The 23032-nt window shown below is 35.3% G+C and overlaps 1 protein-coding gene across 1 annotated transcript; it reads left to right on the plus strand.

Moving 5' to 3' along the window:
- Positions 1–5137: 5137 nt before the first annotated feature.
- Positions 5138–22765, plus strand: LOC121738493. The gene is made up of 5 exons (XM_042130573.1): positions 5138–5296; positions 6641–7385; positions 8015–8162; positions 9249–9401; positions 22569–22765. Exons 2-5 carry the CDS (start codon positions 6655–6657, stop codon positions 22683–22685), a joined length of 1149 nt encoding a protein of 382 aa, XP_041986507.1. The 5' UTR covers positions 5138–5296; positions 6641–6654; the 3' UTR covers positions 22686–22765.
- The last annotated feature ends 267 nt before the right edge of the window (positions 22766–23032 follow it).

Below are 23032 nucleotides of genomic sequence, written 5' to 3' on the forward strand. Positions count from 1 at the left end.
ATTTCTAATTACTACTTATCAGGGGACAAAAGACTCACCTGTGGGGTGATTGGATAAATTTCGTAGGGCTGCCTCGTTACAGTTTTCCTATTTATTCTTTGTTGGATAAAGGCAAGCGAACTCGAGAAGGTTTCTTTAATTATTTATTAGTATAAAGTAAAATTATAATTTCAAATAGAAATCATCAATAATAAAAATGAATGTAACTGCTGTAAATTTAGAATGTACCACGAAAACATATATTTATAATATGAAAATATATATATTTTCTAAAAAATTGTGACCATGACTAATAAAATATCTAAAAGTGAGGAATTATCGGGAGCATTCTCTTTGTAATGTAACGTTACAGAATCGAGCATTACATCAGTAAAGGAGGAGAACCGAGCATTACAATGCGCACCTTGTAATGACACAATATGTATTATCTTGATTCAACTTGTTACAAATGCAACGTGGTAGTCAACTTGCTATGTAATGCTCAAAGTCGAATCCAAAATATGTTGCATTTCACGAGAACGCTCGTCAATGAGGAAAGTATTATTGTAATGTAACGCTCAAAGTCGAATCCTAATATTGCATTACGCACGAACGCTCATCAATAAGGGAGTATTATTGTAATATAATGTAATGCTCAAAGACGAATCTATGATGTTACATTACATGTGAATGCTCCCGGGGAGGAGGACCTTTAAGAAATTGAAAGAAGTGTTTAAAAAAGGATAAGTTTTATTTTGTAATATTATGGTGCTTGCAACTTGCAATTTCAATTTATCTCTGCATTGCGTTTAGCTCGCTGGGCCGGTGTTAGGGGGGCCATCCCTGTAAAAATGACCCTTAAGAAGCTGAAATGTGAAGCTCATAATGTGAAAAACAAAGCAAAAACAAGCAGTCATATTTCTCTCATCTAAAATACACAAAGCTTATTAACCCCGCAAAGTATGAAAATCGCTTTAACTATTTGAGATTTTCAATGCAAACATAACTATATAGCCTATAAAACATACTGGCATACATACAGACGCAGAGTCAAGGTGTGTTTTGTTTAAAACAGGGATATAAGAAATCGCTCTTTTTTGTTCGGGCTAAAAGTTATATTAATATTGGTATCCTTTTATATTATTATCCTGTTAAAAATCACAGTAGATTTATCAAAATGAATATTTTACAATATTAAATAACACAACAACGCCTTTTCAAAATCGGATGATCGGACTAAAAATGGGCTTATAATTACCTGAAATAGTAACATTTCACAGACAAAAATAGTTAACGATCACCAAAATACAGACCACCATTTTAATGTAAAAATGATAACCAAAGATTTCACATCTCGCTATCCTATTTATGTAAAATGATTCCAAATAAATCATTGTAAAACCAAAAATAGTAAATGATCACCAACATTATACCTAGCATTTTAATGTAAAATGATCACCAAAGATTTAACATCTCGATATCCTATTTATGCAAAATGACTCTAAATAAATGATTGTTCAAATTCAAATTCTTTATTAAGCATACAATAGTATAAAGCTAGGTAGCGTACACCACGTCGTCTGATCCCATGCTAAGTAAAAACTTGTGTTATGGCAATCAGACAACAGATGCACGCCGAACAATTTTATTCCAATATATATTATAGTGTGATTGTGTGTGTGAATGTGTACATTTACACACACAATCACACTACACTTTATCACGTAAAGTATCTTTCGGCGACGTGATGCGCGCTTCGTTCGGGAGCCTCCCCCGGAACCGCCGGTAAACTACACCGGCGGGCCAGAACTCCTCCACCTCGAAGATGGATAAAACTTGAGTCGGCACTCTCACCACAAAGGAACCAAAAGTAGTAAACGATCACCAAAATTAGTAAATGATAACCAACATTATACTAGCATTTTAATGTAAAATTATAACCAAAGTATTTTCATTTTGCTATCCTATTAAAGAAAAATGAACCAAAAAAAAATATTGCTAACCGGATTATAATAGGTATAATATAATTATGATAACGGGACTCAGTAAAAGTATCTCCATACCAAATTTCATCGAAATCGGTTCAGTGGTTTGGGCGTGAGGAGGTTACAGACAGACGGACAGACTTTCGTATTTATAATATTATTATGTAAAACTCTCATCTCATCATGCATGCTAATATTTTAAATTGGAAAGGGTCCGTCTGTTATCTCTTCAGGTCCAAACTGCTGAATATAACATAATATGGAGTTATTATACTTTTTTTTGTTAATATTATTACATTTTTGTCGATCGCAGTGATTTATTTGGACAGAAATATCGAATTGATTTGCTCGCTTTGGTGATCATTTATTATATTTGGTGATCATAGACTATATTTGGTGATCATTTACTATATTTGGTGATCATTTACTATATTTGGTGATCTTATACTATACTTGGTGATCATTTACTATATTTGGTGATCAATTACTATATTTGGCGTTCGATTACAATAATTTGAAGTGTAGCCGTGACTAAAATAGCTGGTAGTATTGCAATTTTAGACTTTCTTTTTTTGGTGGTATCTTTTTTTGGTAAACAAGGGTATCAGAGCATTTTTGGTGGTCATTATATATTTTGTTTCCCTGAAAATGTACAGTATCGCCATTTTTCTGAGCCCAAAATATACCAATTTAGTACTAAAAATAGTAAAATATCAAAAACGGTCACACTGACGCCAAGCAATGTTGCCATTTTTTTTAATTTTAGGGAGCGTTCCTTTATTTGTCCCAGTTGTATATTGGCCAGTGCAATGCGAAGCAGGAAGCTTCGGGCTTCGCATTGCACTGGCCACTTACACCACCATGTTACATGGTATATTGTATACGGTACACATCTTATTACACACTTCGGAAGTTCGGAATCTGAGCTTCCGAAGTTCGGATACCGCACACTCTAGACGGGAACTTCACGTCATTTCGCGAAGCGAAGGGACGTGAACGCGGAACGTAGTGAATAGTGATTATTTATTATTAAAGTGCGTTTCATCAAATAGTTCCTTTGCCGTCATGTTCGCACTAATGCAAATTAGTGTTGCCTCAATATCTTTACTGTGCTACCTTAAATTAGGGGAGATAATAATATGTTATCACAAAATACTTTTAATAATTCCCTAATTTTATATAATTCTAACTTTCGCCCGCGGCTTATCCTGCGTTAACGTCTATCCCCCGGGGACCGTTCTTTTCCCGGGATGAAAGGTACCCTATGTCCTTCTCCATACCCCAAACAACGTGTACGTATGAAAGTTTCTTGATGATCCGCTTAGTACTTTATGCGTAAAGTCGTAACAAACAAACAAAGTCACTTTCGCATTTACTAGCTAGGAGCCGAGCTTTACGAGGGCTCGCGTCGTTACACCTTGACTGACTGATGTTAACACATTTACATGTAAATAAAATTACTATGTTAAAGCAAAAATCAATAGGTGATATAGTTAGATATTTTCCGTAAAGTGTACCACAAAATGTACAGGTTTTGGGAAATACTAGGGCTCGCTTCGCTCGCCCTGATAATAATAATATAAGTGAGTACTATCTTTTACCCGCGACTTCGTTCGCATGACGCATGTATGTAAGTTTTCGTCACTAGAAGTGCGTTTAATCAAATAGTTCCTATGCCATCATGTTGGCATTCCTGTCTGTTAATAACATAAACACGGTAGACACGCTCTGCGAGTATTCATAAGATTTACTGTATTTCAGGGCGATTAAACTGATTCTGGTAACCCTATTTCACTATGCTGAAATGGCGGCAACCTGAGTTATTCACATTTATTGGGCCCCCGTTACGTTTTTCACGTTCACAAAACACTTTCTCTCTTAACACCATCATTCTTTCATCACTCTTTAATGTTTTCGGCATGATTTTCTGACGAAATCACAGTAAAACTTATGAATACTCGCAGAGCATGTCTGCCATGTTTACGTCACAGATTACTAGTATATATTTACGTTATTGACAGACAGTAATGCTAACATGACGGCAAAGGATCTACCTATTCGATGAAACGCACTCTATCTCTTTGGGATGTGTCTATTCCTCTGTATTCGTGTGTTTTGCAGATGACAGTTACCGAAATGTCAGCCGATGACAGATGACAGGTCTGAATCCTGGGCACTGGGCAGTGTTGTAAAAGTTACCGATTTATCGGTAGATCTCCCGATTTTGGCAAACAAATACCGATAAAACGATTTTAGGGTATAATCTTCCGATTTACTCAATCTTAGGCCCGTATTTTTGGTCAGTACTCAAGATGCATCTCGGTCTCAAGACACTGTTCAGGCTCTGTGATTGATTGGCTGTCAAAATTTGGACCAATCACAGAGCCGAACCGCGTCTTAAGACCGGGTCGCATCTTAAGTACTGACCAAAAATACGGGCCTTAGAACATTAAACTTAATTTATATTCATTTTGTAGTTTGTAACACCAAATTTAACATTTTTATTATTATTATTTTATTCCCCAAGTTAGGTTTATTCCCCAAGGGGCAAGGCATTAGATTGGCCTTTCAATAAACAAGCAAATTTAGGCTGTAATTCATACATACTAAAGTTGAATATTATTGTAGGGGAATATTATATTTTTTAAATACGTCGATGTGAATGCGACAGGTTTCAAATTTTCAATTTTCATTTTTCAATTTTTCATTTTCTAATCATTCGTCCGATACGCAACTTCCCATATTGTATTAACGCAAATCAAATGTCTAGTTCAGACCCAGACAGTGATTTTCCAACTACTAGTAGTAGTACGTTCGAAACAAAAAGAAAAAGATATGCTACAAAAATATAAAAAAGAGTGGGAAACACGCCCGGAGTTAGCTGGGTGGTTACAGGCAAGCAGTAATATTAAAGATGCAAACTACGCCTATTGTCTAAGCTGCAAGAAGGAGGCTAATGATTAATAACTTTAACACGTGTTGTAATTTGATTTATTTAGGCAGCAATCTCCCTATTTCTCCGGATTTTTAGTTGGTAGCAATCTCCCTAATTTTCACGATTTTTAGTTGGTAGCAACACCGATTTCATAAATGTCATTTCTGCAACACTTTAGCACTGGGCAATGTTTGAGTTGGTTTGAATATATACTGTTTGAATAAGAGAACACGCCTTATATTTGAAAATATTGCCGATTTGAGTTCAATGGAAATGTACTAATAAATAATAAAATACAGTTCATTCGGGAATCGGGGTCGTGCAACTAAACAGTAGAAAGGATTACTTTGTGATAACTAAAGAAAAGCTGTAGAGTTTCTCCGCAAAAAAGGATTAGGTAACTTCTAAATGCATACGAGTGTGTTAGAGCTTAGAATTCTTTGTTATTTTTATTTGTGGCATGTACAGATTGTGCTTTTCATTGTAAAGATCCAGATTTGTGTGTTTTGTGAACCTAGGGCACTGTTTTAAACTGACTTTTGTCTTGTTTTGTCCGTTGTTTGACCTTCGTGTTATAAAAAGGTCAACAGTTTATATAATTTTCTTGCCCTTTATTTTTTGTACAATTATTTACGATATGCGATTGCGTTTTTTAACTAACTACCTATTTTAAATTAAACACACATATAGCACCATTTGGTAGGTTCTTAAATTATAATAATTGTTTTATCAGGAATATGGTACATATACAATATAATAAATTAGTGTTAAATGACTAGTATATATAATATTATTTGTAAAGCATGTATCTTTACAAATAATATTATATAAACTAGTCTATGGTAGTTGGTACATACAAACAATAGGAAAATAATATACAGTTGTTATCTTGTTACATAACATTATCAACGAAATTTCTAACGTTTCCATTGTTTTTATACATATTTTAATATTTTTTTGTACTTACTAGTAAATAAAAAAATAAATCTCAAACTAGGTATAACAGATTCCTTTGTTTTAACCATCTTGCTGATAAAACAATATTTCAACAGATATTCAAGGTCTGCTGTCTTTGTCTTTCATGTGATTTTCTAACGGCCATTCCCAATATTCAATCTATCTCTGGTTTGACAATCGCAGCTAACATTGAATTGACATAAAATATATGTCTCTAATGTCTAATGTGAGCTATTCCTATCTCTAGTAGGGCAAAACCAGAGATAGATCAAATATTGGGAACGGCCGTAAGACAGACAGAGACAATACTTGTTTTGCTGTGTAATTATAATACCACTATTCAATATCTTGTAATGAGCTTGTACAATAAAAGCAACATTCTTTTCATTTTATAGAACATTGAATGTAAAATAACATCTATCCAAAATCATGACATTGTGAATATTTTGTGAGAACAAACATAATTTAATACATTTTAATAGTAATAATAATTAGCAGTCACCAAACTGTTTGATAACAAATTGTATTTATAGCTGAGTGTTCATTTGTGTTGAAAACTTGTGTTAGTTGTGTCATGTCAACAACTATTAAAGCAATATTGTAATAATATTTTATCGGACTATTCTGCACAAGTAATAAATTGAATGCAACAAAATAATACCTAGTACATAATATAGCTGTTTACAAAAATATTTTTTTAATTATGTATTTTTCTTCCTCTTATCTAGAAATTTCAAAAAGGTTTAACTTAAATTGTTTACAAAAAGTTAATAATTTTTTCCAGATCCAACCATCACAATGAGTAAGTTGTGCAGACAAGTTTCAATAGAGTCCCCTGGACCAACTCTGAGGGAATGTGTTTTCAGTTTTGACGTACCAGTGCCCGATGTGCCCATGTACGGAGCCAGAATCAGGGTCGTTTATGCTGGAGCTTGCTACAGAGCCAGCCGAACTCAGAGGTCCGCTTCAGTGTGCAGCACATCCTCTGTGTCATCTATCGGAAGTTTGGCCGGTGAGATGGAAGGGTTCAACATTCACAGCTCAACACCGAGCCATGTTGGTCTACGCGACGGAGCCCTCTTCCCGGGCTATGAAGTGGCTGGTATTGTTGATGCTATTGGAAAAAATGCTGAAGTACCCGATAATATCACCGTTGGAACCAGAATAGTTCTCTATCCGTATGAGGGTGTACCACATGGATATGCTGATTACATAATTGTTCCTGATTTCAAGTGTCTGGTACCGATTCCACCGGAGTTGCCTCTGAGCGTTGCCGCAATGTTGCCAACTGGCGCTCTGTTAGCATCTAATTCAGTGCACAGCGCCAATGAGTGCCTGTCCAAAGTGCTTGATGGTCCGAACAAGAAGGATCAAGCAAAATTGTTGATAGTGGGCACAGGGGGCTTAGCCCTATGGGCCCTGCGTATAGCTACGCATGTTTTCCGTCAAGGCCCATACCATGGCCGTGTGAGGCTCACAGTAGCTACATTGAAAGAAGAAGGTGTTATTTTGTCTCAAGAGGGAGAAGAGTGAGTAAAAACGCATTGATAATTCAAATATTAAAAAAAACTTAAACCAGCAAAATTATTAATATGTATCTTATCTTATATCTTTAAACGAGAAATTCTTGTATACAGTGTGTAACAAATATAAGTGATAATACTTTAGGGTGTGTACATGTTCCTTGTAGAGAGTTCACTGTGAAAGTAGCGTAGTTGGTCTTTCAGCGCTGCTACTTTCACAGTGAACTCTCTACAAGAAACACGTACACACCCTAAAGTATTATCACTTATTTTTGTTACATACTGTATATATAATTGGAATCTCGGAATCGGCTCCAATGATTTTCATGAAATGTAGTATATAGGGGGTTTCGGGGGCGATAAATCGATCTAGCTAGGAATCATTTTTAGAAAATGTCATTTTATTCGTGTTTTATCGAATACCGAGCATAAAATAGCAGTAAAAATTAACTCTAAAAATGTACAACTATAGCAATCTGTATGTTAATTTTATCCATATGCCATAATAGGAGTATGTACCATTATCATATTATGACGTGTGAATCATTGAATGTTTTACATTCAATTATGTAAAATTGGAAGACTCATATTATATCTACTACAAACGGTTGTTAATCGACATGTTTTGTTTTTAGAATAAATGTTGTGCAGTGGACCGAGGATTTATATGAGAAGCAGTTGATAGAACGTACCACTGATGCTTGTGGTGGTCCTGTAGACATTGTTCTAAACTTTGGGACCACATCACGTTCTCTGCACCGCTCCCTGCAGTGCTTGGCCCAGGTAACATTTTCAGTCTCTTTATAACTTTCTCACAAGTATAGAATATGCATTTTGAAACCTCCATTTATGCAAAAAAAGAGAAATTTTTCAAAAATGTTAGCCACTTCATCCACTTACGTGTTCAATTGTAATTTGGGCCTGGTGATCTTTTAACACAGGGCAACCTAGTTAAGGCACCAGTCTCCTATAATATTTTCTAACTTCATTTTTAGGGTTCTGTAGTCAACAAGGAACCCTTATTATAGTTTTGGTCTGTATGTCCATCTGTCTATGGTTTTGCTCAGAGACTAGGGTATACAAAGCCGTAATTCGGCATGTATGCACATATTAATAATACCGACAAAATTGTATATAAAATCGTTTAATTTTTTTTCATGGTCCATAAAAAAAAGTAGAAAATATCATCCCTGCTGGATGTATACGGGACATCCCTACACATCCAGCGGGGAAGATTTTTATTCTTCAACCCAACATGTGAGGTGTCGTTGGATAGGTTTATAAAAAATATTACGAGTATTCAAAGATAATTTTCCGACTTAGGGATCCATTTGTGAAATATGAAGTTTCCAAAATCGGAATCGGTTTTAAAAGTGGAAAAAATCGTTAGAGTCCAGTGAGCCCCTTCTACCAGCTAAAGGGTTGCTTCTGGAAATGTTACTTTACTTTATTCTCTGAATCTGTCTAAAATGTGACGTTTCAGTCTTTTATGACATCTTTTATTCAGTAGATTCTGAGCAAGATCGCTTGCTTATGGAAATGTGAAAAAAAATCACGGGAGTAGGAAATATGCTGAATTTAAAAGGAGAACTATCACTAGGCTAAGAAGACTTCATAAGTTATTGAGTTTTAGAAAGTGAATAGTCGATCAACTAAAAAGAATGTATTCGGAGAAGTATAAAGGAACTTTTCGTTCAAATTCCTTTGAACGTACCTGAGATGACGTTGTTAGTAGTGTTAAACACGTTATAAATGTAAATTCATCGACCATACAAAAATTATCAAATACTAGCGGTACTACGGAACCCTATATTGCGCGTGGCCCGATACGCACTTGGCCGGTTTTTGGAAAACATATTGTTGATGCAGGATGGCGTAGTCCTGGTAACTGAGGACGTAGGTGAGAAGCTGCTGCCGAAGTTTGCGCGCAAGGCGGACGAGATGAAGGTCCACATTGCTGCCGTGCCCAACGGCACCATAGAGCAACTCCGAGATCTAGTGCAGTTGGTCGCGCGTGGAGAGGTAACAAACTGTTATAACAAAAGGTCATCAATTCGACCCGTATGTATGTAATATTTCCAGAACTAAACTTTTCTAGCGACAAAGATCTAAATTTTTTGTTTTTCATCAATAACTAAAAAATTATGCGCTGTAGCAATATAAATTCTCTATAAATTAGATTCTATACAGTTTTTCCAAATTCTTATCAGTTTTCGAACTACACGCTCAGGAAAAGTAAAAATTAACAAAAGATTTATTTTAAACTAGACGTACCGCGCGGCTCCGCCGGCGTAAATTGGATATTTCACAGACAAAGTAGTCCACAAAAAATACATATAGCCCATAGTCTTCCTCGATAAATGAGCTATCTAACACTGAAATAATTTTTCAAATCAGACCAGTAGTTCCTGAGATTAGCGTGTTCAAAAATGCTCTTTTAAATAATTTCCGCCGTTTTTTCCACATTTTCCTCTATTTCCCTGCTCCTATTAGTACTAGCGTAATAAAATATAGCTTATAAACTTCCTCGATAAACGGGCTATCTAATACTGAAAGAATTTTTCAAATCGGACCAGTAGTTCCTGAGATTAGCGCGTTCAAATAAGCCCTTTCAAATAAGCCCTCCCGTTTTTTCCACATTTTCCTCTATTTCTTCGCTCCTATTAGTCTTAGCGTGATAAAATGTAATCTATAGTCTTTCTCGATAAATGGGCTATCTAAAAATGAAATAATTTTTCAAATTGAACCAGTAGTTCCTGAGATTAGCGCGTTCAAACAAACAAACTCTTCCGCTTTATAATATTAGGTATAGATTAGTATAATATATATAGATATTACTTCTTGCAAACATTGTTGACAAAATATTGTTCTTCGTAAAGCCTCAGATGCTGGTAAGTCATCTATTGTTTTTGCGTCAAGATATTACCAAAATTCTTCCACCCTCACTCTTGAGGGGTCAGCTCATTCCCAATGATTCATGATGATTTTTATTCAAATGACTAAGCTGGCAAACAAAAGTATGGTCTACCTGATGTAAAATGGTTACCATAATGCCCATGCGACGTCTGTAACACCAGGGGTGCTACAGGTGCGTTGCCACTTTAAGGAGTGTAATGAGGAGATGGGTGAGGGGATGAAGGCATCAGGGATATATGGTTCGGTGAGTGAGGCCCTCTCACTAACTGAACGAAGCGATAAAGCAATTTTTCAAACAGAAATAGAAAGGAATATATTTTAAAAATAAAGCTTTTCTTAATGTTCACTTTTCCTGAGTGTGTAGTTCGAAAACGAATGAGAATTTGGAAAAACTGTATAAAATCTAATTTATAGAGAATTTAATAAGCTTTAATGTCGTCATAGAATATTTTTTGCTACAACGCATAGTTTTTTAGTTATTGACGAGAAACCAGAAACTTAGACCTTTGCCCTCCCCTCCCTCCGGCTCACCTCCTAGACGTCAGTATGTTTTGTCCCTAATCACCCTGAATAAGTTCCAGTAGAAATCGCTTAGGTTTCCGCTCACGCACTCTATACCCTCTTTTGAGTCATTAGTTAACCGGACTATTTTGCCTTTTCGATGCAAACAAAGTAGTTAATTATCATTTGCCCTGTACGATGTAAAGGGCATATATACGATAGGTGCATTGGACTGACAAACAGGTAATTATAAAAATGTCCTCTTAAGATATTGCTAAATGGCTGGAGACGGAAATAAAACTAAAAATATTATAGTACCAACCTAGTTTATCCTTGTATTTTTGATGTTCAACATTATAAGCGGGTTTGTTATCTTCGTTGGAAAGATATTGTTATCTATAGTGATCGTTACCCCCCCAGATAAAACGGCAAACAAGTTTATCATTTAATTATACGGGCGACTGGAAATTAGTGGCGGAGCCGTTAAGGGGAGGTAGTCTAGGGTTATTCTGACAGATATCACTATGAGACCTACTGTGCTTACTTAACCCTTTCCAAAATATTCCTACTTAAGGAGTGTAACCAAAAAATCGTACTAAAAATTTTCAAATAGTAATAAATCCTAAAAAAAAATGATTTTTGCCTACTTTTTTTTTTGTTTTGCAACAAAGATATTCCAAATAAGTAATTTTAATTGTTAGAACTTCGTAATTTTCATTATTTTTTGCAAAAATTGCTAAACAAAAACGGAAAATGTAAAAAACAAATCTTTGATGGCTGAAAAAACATCAATTTACTTAAAAAAGTCACCCATTATTATTACGTACAAAATAATTAAAAAACTTCTACGTTTCGTTTCCTTTCAAATGAGATATTAAAATCCAAAATCGGTTGAGAAACCATCAAGATAAGACTGTTGTAACGCTTTAACTCCCAAGCGGCCACATGTGGCCCCGAGAACAATACATTTCCAAGAACCCGCGAAATCCTAAAAAATGTGATTTTTGCCTACTTTTTTTTTGTTTTGCAACAAAGATATTCTAAATAAGTAATATTAATTATTAAAACTTCGTAACTTTCATTATTTTATGCAAAAAATGCTAAACAAAAACGGAAAATGTAAAAAACAAATCTTTGATGGCCTAAAAAACATCAGTCACTCTTTATTATTGTGTACAAAGTACAAAATTATTAAAAAAACTTCTACGTTTTGTTCCCTTTCAAAGGAGATATTAAATTCCAAAATCGGTTAAAGAACAATGAAGATATGGTCAATAAAAAAAACCGTAGAACCCGCCCGAAGTGTTCCGAGAACAAAGGACTCGGTCGACGGTCAGGAGTCGAGCATGCCCCTCCGGCCTCCCTCTGTCTCAGTCCGCTCTAACAGTTAACTGTGTTCGGATGTGCTTACTTTCTCTCAGATTTCCTGGACTTTTGTATTAATTGATTTTCTTCCCGACAACTTGGACTGCGCCCTGGTTTCTGTGACTCCTTAGGATTTGGCTTTGTTGTTTATCGGACCAATAATGGCAGAAAGAACATCGTTTAGTAACGAAGAATACGCAGATATTCTATTTTATTACGGAGCTGCTAGAGGAAACGCTGAACAAGCTCGTCGTGAATATGGCGAAATATTCCCTAATCGTCGACTGCCTGATGCCCGCGTATTCTCCCGAACATTCCGACGGATGCGAGAGGGCGGAACCGTCGTAAGATACCAAGGTAAGAGAAAATTATTATTAAAGCATGTTCAAACCAGAGATTTCTCCGTACAAAATGTAGAATTTTTTTTTCTAGTGCTTTCGATAATCTGTCCAGCTATAAAAAATAAACCTTCTCTATCACTCTTATTAAGTCGCCCTTTAAATTGTGAGATTGCAAAACAATAATTAATGTTACTGTACATACAATTAGTCAGTGCAAAGACTCACAGAAATGGGTGCCATAAATCATACAAGTAAGATAACGGATATCACTTCCTCTCTCGCACTTACTTTAAAGGGTGACGACTGATGTCACAAGTTGTCACAAGTTGCACTTAATTAAAGAACCTTTACGTTTTCAGGTGACGCAGGTAGACCTCGACTGGAAGTCGGGGACGACGAAGAGGAAATTTTAAATCATTTCCAAATAGACCCTACGCGGTCTACAAGAATGATAGCTCGTCGTATGGGACGCTCTCAATGGAAGGTGTGCTACACTCTACACGAAAATGACCTCCATCCTTACCATTACACACCTGTTCAGGCCATAGAAGAAGGAGATCCTTTCAGAAGGATGCAGTTTTGCAGATTCTTACTAAATGCGGACGTTGAAGATAGAAATTACCTTAAAAGAATTTTATGGACTGACGAGTCCAAGTTTGATAAGGACGGTATTACAAATTATCACAACGCTCATTATTGGAGCGTACGTGCCATGGGTAATCCACACCTAAAAAGGCAAAAAGGTTCACAGAGAAGGTTTAATCTGAATGTGTGGATGGGAATAATTAATAACCGCTTGATTGGACCACATTTCCTACCGCAAAACCTCAATGGGGTTGAATATGAAAGTTTTCTGAGGAATGTTTTTCATGAATTAATGGAAGACATGCCGTTAGAAACGAGGCAAAACATGATATTCATGCATGATGGCTGTCCTGCGCATTTCAGGCTAGCTGTGAGAAGTTGGCTAGACCAACATTTCCCCGACCGATGGATAGGTAGAGGTGGTCCAATACCATGGCCGGCACGTAGCCCCGACATTACACCCATGGACTTCTTCGTTTGGGGTCGAATGAAATATTTAGTTTATGCCACAGACGTCCCTGTACCAAACATTGAAGACTTGCGCAACCGAATTATAAACGCAGCGCAGGAAATTCAAAGTGAACTTACAGACTCAAGGGTTGTGAAAACGGGTGTCGTAAGAAGAGCACGAGCTTGTATTAGGAATAATGGTGGGCACTTTGAAAATGAATTATAAACAGTTTTTTTTTTCAATAAACTTATTCTTTAGTAGTTTGGTTTTTTTATTTAATTTTTATTTTTTATAATACTTCGATCGCAGGAATCCCAGACACAATATTAAATATTCAATTGTTACGCGGCAGCCGGCTTCCGCGAGGGCGTCGAAGGGTTTAAACAGTCTCATCTTGATGGTTTCTTAGCCGATTTTGGATTTTAATATCTCATTTGAATGGGAATGAAACATAGAAGTTTCTTAATTATTTTATACGTAATAATAATGGGTGACATTTTAAAGTAAATTGATGTTTATTCAGCCATCAAAGATTTGTTTTTTACATTTTCCGTTTTTATTTAGCAGTTTTTGCATAAAATAATGAAAGTTACGAAGTTTTAACAATTAATATTACTTATTTAGAATATCTTTGTCGCAAAACAAAAAAAAAAGTAGACCAAAATCAAATTTTTTAGGGTTTCGCGGATTCTTGGAAATGTATTGTTCTCGGGGCCACATGTGGCCGCTTGGGAGTTGAAGCGTTACAACAGTCTTATCTTGATGGTTTCTCAACCGATTTTGGATTTTAATATCTCATTTGAAAGGAAACGAAACGTAGAAGTTTTTTAATTATTTTGTACGTAATAATAATGGGTGACTTTTTTTAGTAAATTGATGTTTTTTCAGCCATCAAAGATTTGTTTTTTACATTTTCCGTTTTTGTTTAGCAATTTTTTAAAAAAATAATGAAAATTACGAAGTTCTAACAATTAAAATTACTTATTTGGAATATCTTTGTTGCAAAACAAAAAAAAAAGTAGGCAAAAATCATTTTTTTTAGGATTTATTACTATTTGAAAATTTTTAGTACGATTTTTTGGTTACACTCCTTAAGTAGGAATATTTTGGAAAGGGTTAAGTAAGCACAGTAGGTCTCATAGTGATATCTGTCAGAATAACTCTAGACTACCTCCCCTTAACGGCTCCGCCACTAATTTCCAGTCGCCCTGTATAACTGTTGATAGCCAACAAGGGAGATCACCTTTAGAGTTTAGAATTGTTCATAAACAGGGTGGTTTTAGAGGGGAATGCTGAGAATGCTGAAAAATAATGATAAAGCTATGAATCCACGAAAAAGAAAAAATGGCCATCGTCTAAATCTGTGTAAAAATGCTAGCACTATAAAACGACGCTATTCTATATAATATTATATTTATTACTAGCTGTTGCGACTTCGCCCGCGTTAATCTATACCGACTAATATTATAAAGCGGAAGAGTTTGTTAGTTTGTTTGTTTGTTTGAACGCGCTAATCTCAGGAACTACTGGTCCGATTTGAAAAAATCTTTCAGTGTTAGATAGCCCTTTTATCGAGGAAGGCTATAGGCTATATTTTATCACGCTAAGACTAATAGTAGCGAAGAAATAGAAGAAAGTGTGGAAAAAAATTAGGGGAAATTATTTGAAAGGACTAATTGGAATGCGCTTATCTCAGGAACTACTCGTCCGATTTGAAAAATTCTTTCAATGTTAGGTAGCCCATTTGTTGAGGATGGCTATAGGCTATCTTTTATTACGTTAAGACTAATAGGAGCGACGAAATAGAGGAAAGTGTGGAAAAAACGGGGGGAATTATTTGAAAGGGCTTATTTGAACGCGCTTATCTCAGTAATTACTGGTTCGATTTGAAAAATTCTTTCAGTGTTAGATAGCCCTTTTATCGAGGTAGGCAATAGGCTATATTTTATTACGCTAAGACTAAATAAGAGCGAAGAAATAGATGAAAATGTGAAACAAAAAGGGCGAAATTATTTTCTTATATCTTAAGAAACTACTGGAGCAATTTTTATGTCATTTGGCACACATGAAGAATAGATCACGTGAAAGGACATAGATTTCTTTTTTTGCGGAAAAATGAACCGTTTCCGTGACATTCCTAAATTACGCGGGCGAAGCCGCGCGGAATTTCTAGTATAGTTATAATACATACAATAATTAAGATGATTTTCCCCTTTTTAGGGTTCCTTACCCAAAGGGTAAAAACGGAACCCTATTACAAAGCCTTCCCTGTTTGTCTGCCTTCACTCTCTAGGCTGTACCTCAAGAACCGCGCTAGCTAGACAGTTGAAATTTTCACTAATTATGTATTGCCGGTGCGCGCTGTAACAACAAATACTAAAAAAAAACTATTATTATTTCCCATACAACAAACGCGATTACTTTGGCCTTTTTTGCTCGACATCAATAAAATGGCAACCAGCCATGCAATAGTGCCTTTAGGGGCATTCGCTGGCAGGGTTGCGGTTGTGTATCCCGCGTATCCCGTGGCTCTGCCTAAAGCGGAAAGTAGGAACACTCGTTGGGTTTTTAGTTGGTATGCCCAGGCGCGGCCTCACCGCCCTGAGGAGTCCCACATACTCCGGTAGCCATCCCCAGACCGCCGGGGATCATTTTCCTAATATCCTAAGATCCGACCGTAAAATTCTGCATGAATCGTTTTTTTCCATCAAATATGTTTTAAAATAATCTTAAGAACGTATAGAATGGATTAATGTTGGGTTGCCTTGTTGAAAGTAGCCGCAAGTACCTCTAATTGAGCAAAATGAAAGCCCGTAATACAAACTTGCGTGTATTCAATAGAAAAGTAAGAGAATGACATTGAGGAATGACAGGACAATACACATAAAATAAAAACGCCTGTTAAATAAAAATTGCAATCTTGCGAGTTTTCGACGTCCTCAAATAATGCCAGGCATAATGATTGTAGGCCTGAACATTTGTCATATACAAAAGTGATGGCAACCCCAGTTTGCGGCTATCGTGCAACTGGCAACCATGGATATTCATGTACAAAATGCATAAAACGTTAATTTGGTATCAAAATTATTAAAAAAATCGATGCTTCAATTTTGATGAAGAACTATGTCTGTTTACGGGCTGGCAACCCTAAGTTGCGGCCGACTTAGAGCTGGCAACCATTTATACCTTATTTTCTCACGTCATTTTCTTTCAAATGATGTAAAATTTACTGAAAAAATATACATGCAAATTATGCATTTATCTCATGAACATTATTAGAGGTACTTGCGGCTACTTTTGACAAGGCAACCCAAAATTAATCCATTCTATACGTTCTAAAGATTATTTTAAAATATATTTGATCGAAAAAAACGATTCCTGCAGGAATTTATTGTCGGATCCAATACTATAACGATAAAAAAAGGGTAGGCACTTGACAAAATATGACAATACGACTCAATTGTATTTATCACTTGAAGGGTGGGTTGCACCAGAGGCGTTGTTATAGTTATGGTTATCGTCAAATATAGCGTCCATTATTGACTTACATACTAGAGATTTGACAGTTCATTTGACATTTTGTTAGTTAAAGTAAGTTAGGAAAATATGAAGCTTTACTTTTTTATATTTTAAAATGTACCTACAGGCTTACCAAACCTTTGAATCGTCAGTGCTTTATATGGAAGCTTCTTTGGGGTATACTAAACATCCAGTATCTTAATCTGACAGATCATCTGACATTTCAATGTAAAAAAAAATCCCACCACATGAGAAATTTGATTTCTATACCATGATGACTAGACACAATATGTCGGAAGCCTATACAAGCTTAATCTGACACGCTGGAGCTACTCCCAAAATCCCCTCTTTCCCTCCCCAACTACTATAATCACTTCATAGTTCATAAAAACAAAGTCCCTAGCCTGGTCTGTCTGTCTGTTCGCGGTAAACTCAAAAGTCACGGGACGGATTTTCATGTAGTCTTCATCTATAGATAGAATGATTTTGTTTATATCTTAATATAATATATTTGGTATATAATTTGTGTACTTATATTTGTTTTTGTTGCCTCGTGTTGTGTCGCACTAGTGCGGCTTCACTTTTTGTTTTGTTTTACAAGTTTTGAATCAGGAGTTATTTTTACATAACCTCGGTCTGTCACGACTCACGTGGGGTCTTTAAAAGCCCGGAGATTACGAAAACGAGCAAAAATATATTTAAATGAATCGTAGCAACTCCGTTCTTTAGAAAGCTTCCTAAAAGGAATTATATTTCTACTAGATGTCCCGCGCGGCTTCGCCCGCGTAAATTAGGAATTTTACAGAAACCGTACATTTTCCCATAAAAAATATTTCCCTCGTTTTTACCACATTTTCCTGAGTTTCTTCGGTCGTATTAGTCTTAGCGTGATAATATAATATAGGCTATAGTCTTATTCGATAAATGATCTATGTAACACTGAGATAAGTTTTTAGATCGGACCTGTAGTTCCTGAGATTGACGCGTTCAAGCAAACATACTCTTTAGGTTTATAATATTATATATTAGGTATAGATTTTTTTTAATTATCGCTTGACAAACTCGAGTCTCGATCTAAAAGACTATGAAATGGTATAATATGGTAGTGATGATGATGATGATGATGATGAATGTAATTTGCATATTAGCATATTATGCTTTCTGTTCTTAAAACAACGCCGAAACTCCCAAACTTGTATCTATAAAGTATCAGGAGTTCTCTCAGCACCTTCCGAACCACGGTATACCAGGTATATATCGGTGCAAAATATTACTTGTTGGTAGCATATGCTTAGAACGCATATGCTACCAACAAGTAATATTTTCCCCCATTTTGAAAGTCGGTTAAAATTGTAGCCTATGTGTTATTCTGATGTATAAGCTATATTATTGTAAAGTTTCATTAAAATCCGTTCAGTAGTTTTTCGTGAAAGAGTAACAAACACCCATACATCCACACATCCACACATCCATACATCCAAACAAACTTTCGCCTTTATAATATTAGTAGGATTATAAGTACTTATAGATTTTTTATAATCGCTTGACGAGACTCGAGTCTCGAATGAAATGATTATGAAAAGTACCACTAATACGAGGGCTGCTATTTATGTATCCGGAACTGGCCACTTACAAGAACAATATTTAAAAAGTAATTACAATATTTGAAAATAGAACTCTTTGGTTGAAGAATACATTTTGTTTCATGTGACTGTCAATTATTTTTCCATTGTGGCGTCATTTTGAAAATTGCGAAATTGCGTGTCTTCATTTGCCATGGATTTAACGCGTGAACATTTTCGTGCAATGATTTACTACGATTTTCGGCGTGGGCTAAATCAACAACAGTGCTTTATTCAACTCACCGCAACTTTTGGAGATGAAGCACCATCAAAAACCACTGTTTATCACTGGTACAGTGAGTTTAATCGTGGGCGGTCTATGCTCACGGATGAAAATAAAGAAGGTCGCCCAAATCAGCTGTTGTCCCACAAAATATAGATGCTGTGCGGGAACTAATAATGCGTGATCGTCATGTTACATATCGCGAGATAGAGGCGTCCTTAGGCATAAGTATGACGAGCATACATAAGATATTACACGAACATTTGGCTGTAAAAAAATATGTTCGCGTTGGATTCCGCACAACTTGACAATCGATCAAAAACGGGCTCGTGTCGATTGGTGCAAAAAAATGATAAAAAAATACAACCGTGGTACGTCAAAAGCCGTTTATAATATCTACACAGGTGATGAATCTTGGATCTATGCATATGACCCCGAAACTAAACAACAGTCAACGGTGTGGGTGTTCCAAGATGAGCCGAAACCAACAAAAGTTACTCGTGCAAAAAGTACTTTGAAGCAAATGGTCGCCTGTTTTTTTGGAATTAATGGACATGTGGCTACAGTGCCATTAGAGAATCGTAAAACGGTTAATTCTGAATGGTATACGAAAAATTTGTTTACCAGAAGTCTTTGAAGAAATAAGAAAGGACAACCGACAACGCAGAATCATATTACATCACGACAATGCTAGCTGTCACACCTCAGCTGAAACAACTCAGTTTTTGGAGGGTCAAAAGATCGAATTGACTGGTCATCCGCCGTACAGCCCTGATTTGGCATCTAACGATTTCTTTTTATTTCCATACGCGAAGAACAAATTACGTGGTCAACGTTTTTCGAGCCGCGAAGAGGCTGTTGATGCGTTCAAAATGCACGTTTTGGAGATACCTCAATCAGAATGGAAAAAGTGCTATGAAAATTGGTTCCAGCGTATGCAAAAGTGAGTCGATCATCGCGGCGAATATTTTGAAAAGCAATAAAACCATATTAAATGATATATGTTTGTTTCTTTTTTTAATTCCGGATACATAAATAGCAGCCCTCGTAGTGTAATAATGGCTACGTCGTAATCATGGGACGATACATGGTATAATAATATAGTAGTGATGATGATGATGAATGTAATTTGCATAGTAGCATATGCTTTATGTTCTTAAAACTACGCCAAAACTCCCGAACTTGTATATTTTATAAAGAATCAGGAGTTCTCTCAGCACCTTCCGAACCACGGTATACCAGGTATATCTCGGTGCAAAATCTTACTTGTTGGTAGCATTACTAGCTACATAGCTTAGAATACTTCAAACGAAACCGAAGTCACCACATGTTTCCCTATAAATTTTGAGGAGTTAATTAAATTGAGGAGCAAATTAGAATTTAGGATGATACCCTATACAACAAAAGAAAAAATTTAAAAATCTGATCGGTTTACAAAAGGCGCAGTAATCATTGAACATAAAAAACTAACATAACACCTCCTCCATTTTGAATGTCGGTTAAAATGTTAGCCTATGTGTTATTCTGATGTATAAGCTATATTCAAGTTTCATTAAAATCCATTCAGTAGTTTTTGCGTGAAATAAGTTGTAACAAACATCCATACATCCAAACAAACTTTCGCCTTTATAAAATTAGTATGATTATATTATAATAACAAGCAAACAAGCAAACAAATATACTTTATTGCGCACAGACATATTCAGTAAAATTTACATTAACAGAAACAATAAATGAGACATGTACACAAGGGCGGCCTTATTACTTGAAAGCAATTTCTTCCAGGTAAAATTTCTTCCAGGTATAATATGATACAAATGTAGTTATTTCCGTTATTACTTATTACGTTATAACTTGTAGCTTATTTATAAGTAAGAGTTATTTATTAGTTATTCAGTATTATACATTAGAAGATTGTATTGGTATGATAATGATGTAACCTTAAGTTATAACCCGTGTTGGTAATTGGACTAATTGGTATGTAAACAAGCTCAGGTGGTAAGATTTTAATGTAATTTTTTTTGTTTGATAGCTGACATGATCGAGAGTGTTCTTAGCTTTAGTTCATTATCATCGGCCCGCTTAGTACAATATTTCGACTTTTCTTCTTCACGAAAGCTTGTTAGCAACTTGATATGATTTGATCGGTTCAATATTTTGCATTTGAGTTTTGAATCATGGTTATTTTTAAATTCATACTTTAACATTTATAATTTTATGTTAGTGTCGATTAGGCTATGGATATATTTTTTTATTTGCCCAACTGACAGCCATTTTTTTAGGCATGTATTTAAATCAATATCTGTATATTCCCTTTTCTCGATTTTGATCGAGATCGAGAGCTTTTCTCGATCAAAATATTTGAAGGTTTCACCAAAAATACTGACTTGCACACTAATTATGCACCCTAAATAATGCGAATTCAGCAAACTATATAAAGTTATTTGCGAAACTGTTTTACTGAACGAATAACTATTATTAAAATAGTATATCTAACAATTCCTTAGTTCAACAAACATACTACAACTTTTTAAAGGAAAACCATCACCTAAATTACTTTAAGGAACATCATTTATTCTAAATAAAACCCAATTTAATCTGTTATGTTCATATAATTAAGAACACATAAAAATCATCAAGTGCTAACTTAACATGTACTAAACTTTGTCACAGTGAATGGTAACTCAGTTTATAAACAATAATAATAAAGAATCGGCAAAGAGCGAGTCGGATTCGCGCACAAAGGGTTCCTTACCGATATATTGCAAAATAATTAAGCTTAGGAATTGTACTCTAGGGGTTGAAAGCTACTAAAGAAAAAAAAAGAAAAAAACAACTGGCTTCAATTATGAGTCGACGGAGTCCCGCTACGCGGGGCTCCTACTTCTGGGAGGTTCACAAAAAACCTAACCCAATCAAGTCGTATTGGGCCAACATTGCTATTAATTATTTAAGAATCATTAATAAATTTATTAAACCATACAATTACAATACAGTAGTGAATTTTGATAATTTTTCTTAATTTTTATCAAGAAACCTTGAATTATATATAGTTTTGGAATGATAAAATCTTTCACCATATCTCATCATAATTACCAAAAATCTTTGTTGCTAACACAGAAATAGATCAAGATAGGTATATCTGTGGTCGCTAAAGAGTAAAGAGCGAGCGCAAAGGAGTGAGTGCGGCGTTAGATGAGGAGGCCCCAACATGTTTTTCAGTAAACAGAGAAACAAAAAAATATAGTTTAGTTGCACGATTTGTCAATTTGTAGACTTGTTTTGATAACAAACAATAATAGAAAGAATTCGATAACAAATAATAATAGAAATATTGTGGTGCACCTTTCGATATCGTTTTTAGAAATTCCGTTGTAAGATTGTCCAATTTAGAGTGCAAGTTAGTATTTTTGATAAACAATTTAAATTTTAGTTTTACAAATAATATATCCGATGTATGAACCATATTTTTGGTGTGAATTCGGTTATAAAGGTCGTCTCATTTTGTATGATGTTTAAGTTTTTTTTGAAGGACATGTTCAGTTAATCAATGGTTTTTTTGATCAGCATTAGTTTTTCTGGTATGCATTCAGTTAATTAGCGGAGTTAAGGTAGTGTGCTGAAAAATTATTCTGATGTGCATTTAATAATATCCCTTTTTTTTAGATCGAGCCCCCGCCCCACTCCGTGTTTCCGGCCGAGGACGCGCAGGAAGTCATCAGGAAACTTTGCAACTCCGAAATTAAGGGGAGAGCAATTCTCAAATTCCACAATGTCGACTAAAAGGTATCTTTGGCCAAACATATATTTCTTTTCGTACAAATTGTTCTATTTGACATTTTATGATAACTTTAATTGATTGACTTGTCAGGAAAGATGGGTTATATTTTGTAATTTGTATCACGTAAAAAGTTTAAAAAGTCGTATAAATCTATCGAAACATGTAAGTTAAGAAAAGACGTAACAAGTTTTAACCAACATTGATAGATGTAATGGATATTTTTATAACTTGCATGCCCAAATTTTGGGTTGTAACATTTTTGATCATTTTTTTGTAAATTAGCACAATCATTTTAAATATCTAAAGTACAATTTTCGTATAGAAGGAAAAGGGATATATTGTAACAAAG

This window comes from Aricia agestis, chromosome Z, assembly GCF_905147365.1.
Source record: "Aricia agestis chromosome Z, ilAriAges1.1, whole genome shotgun sequence".
NCBI lineage: Eukaryota > Metazoa > Arthropoda > Insecta > Lepidoptera > Lycaenidae > Aricia > Aricia agestis.

Bases quoted from the DNA above. Each gene is read 5' to 3' on its own strand.
- LOC121738493 (XM_042130573.1), top strand. From the start codon at position 6,655: ATGAGTAAGTTGTGCAGACAAGTTTCAATAGAGTCCCCTGGACCAACT. The intron at 8,163-9,248 runs GTAACATTTTCA...TTGTTGATGCAG, and splicing joins CCCTGCAGTGCTTGGCCCAG to GATGGCGTAGTCCTGGTAAC. The intron at 9,402-22,568 runs GTAACAAACTGT...CCTTTTTTTTAG, and splicing joins AGTTGGTCGCGCGTGGAGAG to ATCGAGCCCCCGCCCCACTC.